Raw genomic sequence first — 13,341 nt, forward strand, 5'->3', positions numbered from 1 at the left:
TACCCATCAATTAAAGCAGTGTAAACAAGCATAGGGGGGCTCCAGAATGATATCGCATATACAACAAAGAGACAAAAAACAACCAAAATGAAACCACAATGAAATGTCACTGAAGATGTACAACTGTAGATACAAAACAACCACAAATCATGCTGGCATGATTTGTGGTTGTTTTGTGTTTCATTCAGTCTGGTTGCTGGTGGGCCGTTTCCCCCCCTCTGTGCTCTGAGGCTGTTTTTGTCATAATCTGTCAGTGAAATCATGTTGATTTCTTGTTCCTTTATAGCCGCCCTCTGGCACGCAGTTGTCCTGTTTTTGGACTGTAAATTGCAACATTAAGCAAAAAGCAATATCCACTGTCTATAAACCATGTGTAAATAATGTCATCAGTCAATATGTGACTTTTCCCCCCAAAAAAATCAACAGTCTATGTGATATTAGTTTAAACAGACTTTTGTCTCAATCTGAAGCAACATATTTTGATATGAAATTATGTAATGTAATTATACACATATAAAAATGATGTAATAATAATTATATGAATATATGAAGACCACAGTCAGGGCTCGACCAACTATATTTAACTGGCCTGGAAGTAGACACACTTTTGTCAAAGTAGCCTCCTCATGAGTGTCAGGACCCAGGGCTTCCCAGCAGAACACTGAATTCAAGACATAATGTTACTCAGTTCACCTTCCTCTGATTTTAATATTGTTTTTAAACAGCATTTAGTCACAAACACTCTTTTTGTTTTTTTTAGGCATGTAATGATCACTGAAATACTCCAGGGGGTGCTCTAATATTTTGCATTTTTAATCACAGGACAGACACTCGCAAAAGAGTGTTTTTGTGACCTGGTGTGTTTTCTTATATAACCACTGTAAATCTCTGTTTGTGCTGCTTAGAATAAACTGGGTCTGTATCAAAGATGGTGCTAAGAAAAAAACAAACAAACAAAGGTACATAAAATTCATGGACATACCCTGTTTGAGACAATAGAACAAAGTGAGAACTGAGGAAGCTCCAGCTGTGCATACTGTGCAGCCTCCCTTCCACTATATTCACAAGCTTTTATCTGTTTCTCATAGGGTATTAACGTAATGATCAGAGGCATATTTGACTGATATATTTACAGCATCACAAAGGCTTTGAAATTGTTAAAATATCCAGAAGATCCTTAAATTCAATAGCCCAAAGCTTTGAACTTTTACCCAGAAAGCTCAAGCATCAGTCATCATCTTTCTTGGTTCGGCTCTCCTCTCCTGTAATTAACTGGTAAATAGAACAGAAAATCTTTAGCAGACACAAATGAGGTAAATATTTAATTTGAGATTACCTGCCAGTCTGTACTACTGATGAAAAACAGACAAGCTGAGCTCGGCAGGCAGAATTCAGGTCCATATAAGGCACCTTTTCAGTATAGATCGTTTTCTGCCTGTTTGGACGCAATGAGTCAAAATAGCAGAGGATGGTTTCGATCCATCGACCTCTGGGTTATGGGCCCAGCACGCTTCCGCTGCGCCACTCTGCTCACACGGGGAGGTAGAGCTGATCACAGAGTGCTTAATCATACGCCTCAACTGTTTTACATTCTTATCACAGAAAGGGCCCCGCTTACATAATCTACAACCATTGTTTCCTGCTGACAGAGGGGGGTGGGTAGTTACAGAGCGAGGGGCTCAGCAGAGGGAAGAAGGTTTAGAGAGTCGGGGAGAAAAATGCTGTAATGGTAGAGAAGGTGACGGGAATACAGAAGAGCTTAGAAGTAGAGGTGCTCACAAACTCTTTCCATGTGCGTATCAGAGTGCTCTGTCTTATTTCTGCAGTGTGTCCCACATCTGCGTGGACGTGTATTATTGTAAATTCTTTATATATACATAGTAATAGAAAATGTTATAGATAATGAACTAATAACTAGTGTTTGCCTCATCCGTATCAGCTATCCGTTCATGCAAAATAAAGAACGAGAGGCTTTCCACGCTGAACAGGCTCCTCTTTGTCTGTGAAACTAGGTCAGCGTATGTCACAGAGGAAGGAGCAGGAGGGACTATTTTATGGGCAGAAAAACAATCAGAAGAAGAGAGCACAAAAGTTATGAAATGTACAGTCAGAAAGACATGGCGCTCAGATATCGCTGCTATGGGACAGTATGGCTATATAACTGAAAGCACTTACATTAAACAGTATGACTCAGAGTTCACTCTGTAAATCTTTCTCTTTATCACCAGTGCAACACAATCATCGGCGCCCCCCCCCCCCCCCCCCCCCCCATCTATGACACAAGAGTGTACTGTTGTTCTGTTGACCGTCCATCCAAAAGACAAACATGCTCGTGTTTGTTGAAGGGGGTGAACAAATCAATCTGTGAACACATCTTTGTCCTTTTTTTTTTTTTAGATGAGACGAAAACAGCATTTCCCTGAACTTCAGTCGTTCAGCGTGAACTGTGAATGCGCGTGCTCGCTGCAGGGAGCCTGACACAATGAGATGAAAGCGCGAGCTCTCAGCCAGACTGGTCTGAACTGGTCCAGCTCTGCTGCTGCTTTTTTTTTTCTTTTCCAAGCACATGCTGCCTTACAAAACAAACTCTCTCACAGGGATCAGACAATTTCTGGTATAGCTACGAGCATGTGTGTGTGTGTGTGTGTGTGTGTGTGTGTGTGTGTGCGCGCGCGCACATGAACGTGTGTGCTCATGAGAGGATCCCTCGAGCCCTGACTGACTGGTACTTAGTTTTAAGTTACTTTTGTAATCTGCTGAGTAAGTTTGCACACCACACTTCTCACACGATATTTCCTCAGTTCCTCATTTGTCCTACTTTGACAGTTTTGGCTGTTACTACAATGATGTGACCCTGAACCACAGGTGGACTCTAATGTACAGCAATCCCTGCTTGTTCCTCTGCCCCCTTCTGGGAAAACTGGAAAAAAAAATAAATAAATTACAGCAACTTTGGCCTCCTTTTCTCTCCTTCATTACACTGTGGGAGACTGTGTGCTGGCTTATAGACTCCAGTAGAACATCCCCTCCTCCTCCTCCTCTTCCTCTGTTAAAGGCACAAACAAAAAAGCCAGACTCCACAAGGAGACAAGCCTGGGAGTGAATTAGCTCATCCATGTCCTCTGTGAACTTGTTCTGTTGGTGGCTGACCAAGCTGGTTCAGTTTCATAAAGAGTCAAACGCTGCTTAGATATTGACATTTTTTAATCCTATAAACTCTGGTTAAATAGAACTGTGGGAAAAGGCTTTGGAAAGGAAGCTAACGGTGGTTCTGTCACTCTAGGCTTTGCTTCTATTAATACTCACTCCAAATTTTTTGTTTCAAAAGTTTCTTCACCCTCAGCTCAAAAACATGTTTACACATCCCTGCCCCCTCTCTGGCTGCCTGCCCCCCCCCCTCATTCCTGTTCCTCCTCCACTCTCCTGTTTCCTGATCTAATCACTCCTCCTCCTTTTTTGTCTTTTTTTCCCCACCCCAGTCCACATATTCTGCTGTCAACCAGAGGGTATTACAGAAAAACAGGGTATTCCTTTACTATTTTTCCTTGTATCCTAAATATTTCCCACATGGACAACCAGTACTCGACAGCTCTGTTACAGCCTGACTGCCAATTACGCACACACGAGCAACAGGCTGAGATAAAAACAGAAACAGATGGCGTGTGTTTGAGTTAATGAAAGAGGAGACGGGAGCATGAATGCATCTGGTTTTTTTTTTGGGGGGGGGGCTTTAATGATGATACCATCTTCATAAAGATATGCAAACACTTGTTATGAAGTTAGATTTTTATTTTTGGACATTTTTAAATAGTCAGCAGATGATATTTTAAAAAGTTTTAAGATGTGTGGCTTCAGGTTGCTAAAGCCTGGCACAATAATTGAGTTGAATAACAGCACAGTATAAATAGATTTAATCTCACACATCCCAAAATAGACCCCCCCCACCCCAACCCCTAGCTAAGATTTGGCAAAGACACAACTGTATAAAAAAATAAAAAAAGAACATGTACCAGGAGTGAAATCTGAAAATGAAGTAAACAAATATCACAACAGTTTTGGAAGTCAAAAAAAAAAAAAAGGTCTCTGCATATGGCTATGCATATTGGGAGATACAGCCCAAGCTGTTGGAGTCAGTGGATTATACTACTGGACAGATCACTACAAAATAGGCTGATTAACCATTCAGATTAAAAAAAAGTTGAAGTTTCTCTTTTTCTTTTTTTTGTCGCACAAGGTAAGTGGGAAAACACACTAAATCTGTGTCACTGTGAAGGCAACAAGCACAGAACAAGCGTACACATGCAGAGGTACAATTACAGCAGTGCTGGAGCGTGTTTCTAGAGTTACCTGTCGCTGCACAAGGTTGTTTACTTGTCTTTACTTAGCAGTGACAGAAAAAAACAGCAGCAGGGTCACGAAAAGGGCAGAAACACTGTGTAGACACAGGGGGAGCAGACAGCAACAAACAGCCCGAGAACGCACAGATTACACATCTATATCGCAGCATAGCCAGCGAATCCAGGCACTTCTGGTTATGGTTGCACTTTAAGGGGATCTGCAAAGTCTGTACCACTGCACCACATGGAACACACACAAATATGATTAATTTAAGTTATATTCACACAAAACATCTACAGGAGATATAAATCCAGGCATCTGGGCTACATAGTTGCTAATGACTTTATTATAATATATCATAATAGTGAACAGAAAAATGTACAAATAAGGTAAAATAAAACAATTTGCCACACACATATTACGTATTCAATCTGTGCTCTTCCTAGAAGTCTACCATTACTTCTAGGAAGTAAAGTCTGTAGGTTTGTTTGTGAGTACCTTACTGTAACTCTATGAAGGTCAACAACAGCTGGAGAGAGATTTAGAGTCCCACCCTGGACAGGAGGATGTTGGTTTTTAGATTAGCTGCTCTCAAATATTGTCTCAAACAAAGATACATATTGCTTGGACCTGACTCGCTATAATCCATCATCAGTCTGGTCAGCTTTAAGGCAAACCTGACACAGAAAACAGAAACGACACCAGCGTGAAGCTGACATTTTAAAAATGGGGCTCAACAAGCTATTTTTTTTTTTAAATACCTTTACAGAGAAAACAAACTAACCAGCAAGCTGCTCATTTGTTTCAGCTTTGTTAGAGCCTGTTGCTGAGCTCCTAAGAGAAGTATTGCAAGTACATTTCAACCCAAATGGGATTTCACTGATTTTGTTATTTTGGTTTGCATTGTTGTGTCAGCGTGTTTCAACTGTGCAAACAGGGTCTGTGTGGTAAAACACAAGAAGGTGACAGGCAGTCACCCTAAGATTTGATCAGTGAAGGACAGTGGAGAGCTCCACCCATCAGAAGAAAGATGGATAATTACATTATCTTCAGGTTGCATAACAGCTGATAAGTGAACTTGTAAGCCAATTTATTGCATTTAATAAGGACTAGAACAAAGGTATGTTGGGTTACACCACAGATTGGAGTTTGTTTAGTGTGCTGTTTCTTGGAAGAGAGAGAGAGAGAGAGAGAGAGAGAGAGAGAGATTATTGGTTGGCTCCTTGGTAGGCGGAGAAACGGGGCTACAAATAGGCGCTCTGATCCTCTTTGTACGCTTAATACAGACTAAGAGATCACCGACTGAAAAACAGAAACAAACCCTGGATTTTACGTTGTACTTTACAGGTAACACTGACTTTATTTCATCAGCTTTGCGGCCTCTCTGCAACTTCAGGACTGCCGCGTTATTAGCCGGGAGAGCTCCTCATTGTACAGCCGCGAGGGGACCTCGTGTCGCCGCGCGTGACGTAGGAATGGGTTCCATTTCATCATCTTACAAGAAGACAAAAATTACACGATGGCACAAGGTTTATAGGATTGTTACTTGTGTCAGGACGTGTTTAACTTTACAGTATTCGGTAAAATTTTAACAGATGAATTTACTTTTATGTTTTTGTTGGAGTTTTTCCTGAATGAATATTAAAGCCAAGCCGGTCAGCTACACTTCCGGTTGGGTACCTTTTTAATTCTAAAACTGCGTGTGGAATAGATCGGCTATAACGTGGGCTGTCAGAAAACTACTCGCTATTGTCGCTATTATTATTTTTTAAATCGTTTTCTATTTCTTAACCGGCTCTTATTGTGAAGGTAACTACCTTTACTAGGCTAGGCTAACAGGTTCAGTAAGAGGCGGCAATTATTTCATCAGACAACTGTTGAAAGCAAATAGTTTTGTTGCTGTTAACATTTTAAGTACGTGAAACCTTTCAGCGTCTTTTAGTTTCATGAGCTTTATGAGTGAGGAGCTCTTGCAAACATTTATTAGCAACATCAGTTTTATTCCTGCATTCAAAATTGGCTATTTTAATGAGTCTTGCTCCTGCTTTAATGTTTTGGCTTTTGGGGGGGGGGGGTGTTGCATAAGGCTGGGGGGGGGGGGGCACTTGGCTGGTACTGTGAAGGAACCCCATCACTCCTTGTTTTATTTAGCTGTGAAGTAGTAAAAGATCCAGAGAAATCAACCTATTAGTTCATGATTTACCTCTGTTCTTAATCTCCAGAAAAATCCACTTAAACCATGAATAAGGACACGGAGATCGACATGAAAGAAGTGGAGCTCAATGAGCTGGACCCAGAAAAGCAGCCCATGACTGGAGATGGGCAAGCTCCAGGTGGAGAGAAAAACGGCAGCGTAAAGCTGAAGGTTCCTGATGATGAGGTTACCTTCACTGGGCTGTCCAAAGATGAGCTGATGAAGGTTGCTGGCACTCCAGGGTAAGGGCTGCTGGAAGTTTACCTTTTTCTGTGTGGCTTAAAATCAGTGGTCATTTTTTAACTTTTTGTCCCCCCCCCCTTTTTTTTTTTTTTTTCCACAGATGGGTGAGGACCCGCTGGGTGCTTCTTGTCCTGTTTTGGTTGGGCTGGGTTGGTATGCTTGCCGGAGCTATAGTAATCATAGTCCAGGCCCCTCGCTGCAAACCCATCCCTGAGATGAGCTGGTGGAATGAAGGGCCTCTCTACCAGATCACTGATGTTAAAGCTTTCTCTGAAGGATTGAAAGGTAGAGTATTTGGGGCCTTAAAAAGAAATGCCTTATGTGCTTCTTTTTTTAAATTACACTGCCATTCTTATTCCCAAGATAAGAGTTGGTGCTTACACTATAGAGTACTCCCGTCTTAGTTGGGTAACCCGCTCTGACTCTCATGGGTTAGGTCTTGTGACAGTGTCTTGACTTTCATTAGTTCTGTGTCCTGTATCTGCTGGCTAGATACTAAACTTGCTGACTGGGCTACCACAGTGTGACTAAAGGTCTTAAGGACATTAAAAAAAAATGAACAAGTCATTTATTTCATATCTCTATTCAGATATGGGAACAAGTTGAGCAACTCGGGAAGATTTCCAGGATGTCTTTCTTTTTATATATTAAAAAAAAAAGTATTTTTAAGAGAGACACTTTAAGACTAGAAGGGAGGACAGTGCATACTACTGCTCTTACAGTGAATTGGTGGGGCGCTCTTGAGGTTTTAACAGGCTTTTGTTGAAATTCCAAAAAGCACACGTGACTTTTTCTGTGTTTATAAAAGCCGGTCTTGTGCTCAGACTTCATGAGGCCGGCTGAGAGGAGTGGCTGGGATTCACGTGGTCTTACAAGCACTGCAGTGCTATAGTCTGAACTATGACAAAGGGTCTAAAGCTGTCGGCCTGCTCTCCCTAACCCTGTTACACCCTGCTACTTTTCTCACACTTGTTTTTCTACCTGATGTGAAATTCACACATTTAATTCTACTTTTTATTTATTTATTTATTTTCTGTAAGGTGTTGCAGATAAGCTGGATGATCTTAATCAGCTAAAGGTGAAAGGCCTGGTTATCGGACCTCTTCACACTGTGCAGGCCAATGAAATAACCGGTCTGGACCTTCAGTCAATCAGCCCGGATCGTGGAACAGAAGAAGAGCTGCTTGCCGTGTTGGAGAAGGCCCACAAAAAGAGTAGGTCATTTTCTGATTGAGCTGTCATTTAAGTTATACAGCTCACACGTACAGAATCACTGCTGCTGTGTCCATTCATAAAGAGTGGCTTCTTATTTCTGAATTCTGAGCCCTTTCAGACCAGATGTGAGCAAACCTCTGTTTCTTGTAGGCATTTCTGTGGTGCTGGACTTGACTCCAAACTACCTCGGATCTAATGTATGGTTTGATGATGCTAAAACTGGAGAAATGATTGACAGAATCAAGGTAAGCACGCAGCTGCAATATCCATTTTCAAGTAGCAAAGCATATTAATCAACATATTTGTCATAACGTGATGTATACAAATGGCAAATTGTGGACTGGTGGCCAGGTGATTAAATTGGACATGTGCTGTGGGCCAAATTTGGGTCTTACTGCCTGTGTAGTTACATTGGATCTGTTCTCCTCCAGGCTGCAGCTGAGTACTGGCTGGGAAAGGGTTTCGATGGCATCAAGATACCTGACCTCATCATGGCTGCAAGCACACCTGAATGGCCAAAACTGCAGTTGGCTGTTCATGCAAATGTCACCGACAACTCCAAGAAAAGGTTAGTATAGCTACTGTTTTTTTGTTTTTTTTTTTTTAAATTTTTTAGCAAAAGGCTAGAACGAGTGTGATATGAGAGTTATTCACAAGAAGCCCAATTTGGCTGTGACGCAGCAGCAGAAGAAGAAAATGGGAAGGGGAATAAGTACTTCTGACTCAGCAGCCGATGAAGTTGTAGGGCTAATCTGTCTAGAAAGCATCAGTAAAGCGTCAGCTGACAGGACTGTCTCCTCAGATAATTCGGACATTCAAAAGCATTCAAGGAAGTGTTTCTCGCGTTTGTCAGTTATGACTGATCTGACCCATGTGTCTTTCCCTCAGGGCTCTGATGGGTGTGGTTGAGCATGTTTCAGCTCAAGTGTTGTCTCAGCTAGTTAATGTCTCTGGTATCAGTCTCACCTTGTCTGACCTGCTCAGCAGAGAAAGTGGAGGTAGGCTGGAATCACCTGGTTTGTCTTTTCTCTGTAACTTTGTATATAGCGCTTCTCCTCTTGCATAGTAATGAAGCTTTTTATTGACAACAAATGTTCAAAAAATGTGCATTGTAGGTGATTGTTTTACCTGAACATCCACAGGTAAGGAGCGCATTATGGCCATGGATACCCTCCACTCTCAGCAGAGAAGTGTGGGCTGGGGTCTTGGTGCCGCCCAAAAGGACCATCTGTCCAAACAGGCAACGACTACGACCCTGATTCGTCTCTACCAGCTCCTGCTCTTCACCTTGCCCGGAACCCCAGTGTTTACCTACGGAGATGAAATTGGCCTTCAGGTAAGCTTATAAAACAGACCAGATGTTGAAATGTTTCAGCCACCTTACAGCTGTTGCAGTACGTAACCTTTTTTGTCTCCTCTTTCAGGGTAACGACACTCCGAAGATGGTTTGGAATGTAGAGAAAGAAGCTCCTGAGGTAAGGGAGTGATCTCTGTGAATATCACTGTAAAGCTGGAGTCATTGAGCAACCATTTGGTCGCTTCAAGTATAGTAAAACATTTCCTTGAATTTCAGTCTAACCAGACTGACCATGCCGACATAAGGAAGTGGTTCAGATCCCTCAGTGACCTGCGAGGCAAAGAACGCTCCCTCCTGCACGGTGACTACTACAGTCTCGCCTCCTCGCCCTCCTCCCTGTGTTTCCTCCGTCTGTGGGACCAGAGTGAGAGATACATAACAGCTGTCAACTGGGGAAAAGACGGGTCTGAGCCAGTGACACTAAAGCTGACCCCTACAGGCAAGTCACAGTTCAACAGAAACGTCTAGTCCACATTTAACTAGCAACATCCATTAATTCTACTTGGTTCTTGAGTCGTGTGTGTGTGTGTGTGTGTGTGTGTGTGTGTGTGTGTGGGTTTTTTTTTTTGGTTTTTTTTTGTTTGTTTTTTTTTTTTTAAATTTATAAATATGGTTACCTTTTTGTTTCCGCAGATGGAGTAGAGTTGCCGGAAACGGCCAAGGTGAAGCTGTCAAGTACTGAAGACAAGCAGGTGGACTCCATGATCAAGCTGAATGAAATCACACTTAAAGCTGGAGAAGCAGTCCTTCTGCAGTTCCCCTATACAGGCTAAAGATGGAGCCAAAGGATGGGCAAAGTTACCTACTGATTCATTGGGTCTTAGTTTAAAAATAAAAAATAAAGGTTCAGGACTGCCTTTAGTAATGTATTCAGAAGACAAATTAGTTTATTTGACAGAATGGGAATTTATTGGGTCAAATAAAATGTGCAGTTTTAAAAACAGAAAATGTTGGCCGGTGCAATGAAACCACAACGCAACCTCAGCTCTGCACTACACTGTTATCTGTATGCTCTACAGATGTTTTCAAGACATTCCGTTCTTTGGGCATTTTTATTTTTTAACATTTGTGCTGGTTTTTTTTTTTTTTTTGGTTTGTAGAAATCCTAAGAAATTCTCCCTTTTAGTGACTTTAGTTTTTTTTATGAACTTTTTTTTTTTTTTTTTTTGTTTCCTCCTCAAAAGTCACACGAGGAAAGAAATAAAGTTTGTGATCAAGTCTGTCAAGTGAAAAGGATTGGAAAAGAATAAACGATGCTCTGCACTCAGCTGTGTACTCTTTGTGTTGGTGTTTGTGTGTGAGACGTGTTTGAGTTGTTGTGACGCTGATATCAGATGAGATCTTGGCAGTCTTTACGCACAAGATCATATCATATAAGACGTTCATTGTTTTCACTACATTACAGGTGTTTTATATGAAAGTGTGTCACAGATGTGAACAGAGGAAGCGTGTGTATTTTATCACCGCCTTGAGATGGTTTTTGTAGAGGCAGCACACGTGAATCTGAAATGTACGTTGAGCACACACCTATGAGTCTCACTAAATGGATCATCCACCTGTCCATGGCTCTCTTAAAGGAAATCCCGTACATGATACTGCTTCAAATTTTTGCACAGGCAGCGTGATGAGCTGTAATTCTAGACAGACAATAAATTTGACAGAAATGCAAATCAGAAAGAGTTCTGAGTACAGTGTGTTTCATAGTGGTCTTTGAAACTAATCTCTAAATAAAGTGGTTTTGTGATGCATTATTTGCCTGATGAATGAATCAGAGATGATAAAATCAGCAAGACAAATGAGCAATTGGTTACAAAAGTCTGCTTTCTGTATGTACTGTAGCCACAGTTATAAATGTGTAACTTCTCTGGGTCAACTTTTGTGAAAAAAATGAGTTGTAGTGATGTAATCATAACTTTTATGGTACAGTTTACTTAATTTATTTCTCTAGCGGGCTCTTTATAAGTCACCAGACTGCTACATTGGCAGTGGGATAAACGGTATTACATAAAGTTGTTTTTTTTCCCAAAAGGAATCAATTTGAAGTGTTAATGTGTCTCAATAGGAGATCAAAAGAATAAGAATATTTCATATTTGTGTATCTGTTACCCAATTAATTTATTGATTTTCAACAACAGTCTGTGGTTTTAGATTACCTGACAGTCATCGTTGGACTTTTTTTCTTGTTACTTTAGTAAAAAAAAAAGCTATAACTAGTCCTTTAACATATGAACTGATGTTGGTCCTGAAACCTTCCCTTTCCAAATGGAAAATTTAGCATTTAAATGGAAATAAAATATTGTTTTATAAAAATAACTTCATTAATCAACCTGAGTACCTCAAGTAGCTACAATTACTACTAAGCACTGTATTTATGTATATTTATGAATATTTTGCTGACAAATGACAGCACCGTAGTCGGAGCTTTTATACCACTATAAGCAGCATATTTAACAGGTAGTAAAAGGTTTGCATTGACAATATTATGCCAAAGTTCATAAAATATTATTCGCAACATGTATTTAATGTATCAATGCACTGATTTTCTAGATTTTTTATACATTATATTGCTATCTTAATAATACAAATACAAATTTGTTTAAGTATATATTTTACTCTAGTTATGATTGAGCTTATTCTAATGAATATAAACTGTGGAGTTTAATTTATAATAATGCATCGTATTTATGTCTGTTTTATTTTTTTGCATTAACATATTTTGTTGAAGAACTTGAATAACTGTGGCTGCATGATAAATGTTGTGGGTAAAAAGTGCATTATCTGCCTCTGCAATGCAGTAAAGTAAAATTATAAAGTAGTACGAATGAATCAAAATGACCTTAAACGTGGCGGCAGTTGAAGCACGGCGCTCAGATGAATGTGCAGCTCTACTGCAGCATAGCTGATTATACCTTCATGCTTTTATTTGAGCTCCATGCTGGAGTTTTACTTGGAACTGCTTCTAAACCCAAATAATGTCAATTTTGTAATGACCCATTATTGTAGAATCAACATATATGTAATTAATATTCTGTATGTGGATAATTTTGATGCTTCAGATAGTTTACCTGTGTTTTTGGAAGAAAGGGAAAAGCCTAGCTTTAAATGTTTTAAAAATGTCTTTATATATTTATAAACTGGCATTCGCAAAATGCTGTTCTTGATACAAAATCTGCATTTAGAAAACTAAAAATGACCCACCGGCAGTCTGGGTTTTATCTTTTTAAATGTACTAAAATATCTGAAACATGCCTTATGAATCCTTGCCCTGTAATATAATGCCATAAAACCTGTCAATTTCTCATTCAAAAACCCATTAAAACCCACTCCTTTGATAAAAATGTCAAACAATTCCTCTAACACGTGAAACTAAACTCAGTTGAGTTTCGGGGTCTTGGTACAATACAGGGCCGCCGTACTGTGGTATCACAGGGGAGGTTTGAAGCTGATGATACCGGGAATCAGAGCCCGTGTCGCACCTCTGTTTGCACCCCACGCCGCTGCGAAACCAAACCACCGCCATGCACACTCATGACTGACTCTCAGTCTGAGTCTGACTGATACAGATGCACCTTTTACATCACAGTGACATGAAGCTACATGACCTTTCTTCAGCTTTCATGGAACACTGCAGCTTATGAAATACAGTAGTGTAATGCAATCTAGAGTGGAACACCTGAAGGCAAATTGAATACAAGATATTCTCGTTTCAAAAGGCAATTACAAAGCCAGTCACTAATTCACACTAATGTATAATTCAGGACCCCAATACAGGTTGACATGTATGAAAAGACACCGCTTGTTTTGGTAAGCTTTGTTTTGCACCGTGCTCGAGGGGATACGTTGCCTAGATTTTCACACATTTTTAAACCTCTTCTCTCCCCTCTGACCTCAGTAAACATGCGCTGCTATAATTTATATAATTTGTAAACCAAAGGTGTAAACCTCATTTTTAATTCATTGCTTCCAGTGACTTCAGGTGTAAAGACGCACATTC

At 40.4% G+C, this 13,341-nt stretch overlaps 1 protein-coding gene across 1 annotated transcript; it reads left to right on the forward strand.

Moving 5' to 3' along the window:
- The first annotated feature begins 5,560 nt into the window (after nucleotides 1–5,560).
- On the forward strand, nucleotides 5,561–10,610 carry slc3a2a (solute carrier family 3 member 2a). The gene is made up of 11 exons (XM_030722734.1): nucleotides 5,561–5,685; nucleotides 6,561–6,774; nucleotides 6,876–7,060; nucleotides 7,816–7,989; nucleotides 8,141–8,235; nucleotides 8,422–8,558; nucleotides 8,879–8,988; nucleotides 9,133–9,326; nucleotides 9,415–9,465; nucleotides 9,564–9,786; nucleotides 9,981–10,610. Exons 2-11 carry the CDS (start codon nucleotides 6,578–6,580, stop codon nucleotides 10,118–10,120), a joined length of 1,506 nt encoding a protein of 501 aa, XP_030578594.1. The 5' UTR covers nucleotides 5,561–5,685; nucleotides 6,561–6,577; the 3' UTR covers nucleotides 10,121–10,610.
- The last annotated feature ends 2,731 nt before the right edge of the window (nucleotides 10,611–13,341 follow it).

This window comes from Archocentrus centrarchus, assembly GCF_007364275.1.
Source record: "Archocentrus centrarchus isolate MPI-CPG fArcCen1 chromosome 18 unlocalized genomic scaffold, fArcCen1 scaffold_23_ctg1, whole genome shotgun sequence".
Classification (NCBI taxonomy): Eukaryota; Metazoa; Chordata; class Actinopteri; order Cichliformes; family Cichlidae; genus Archocentrus; species Archocentrus centrarchus.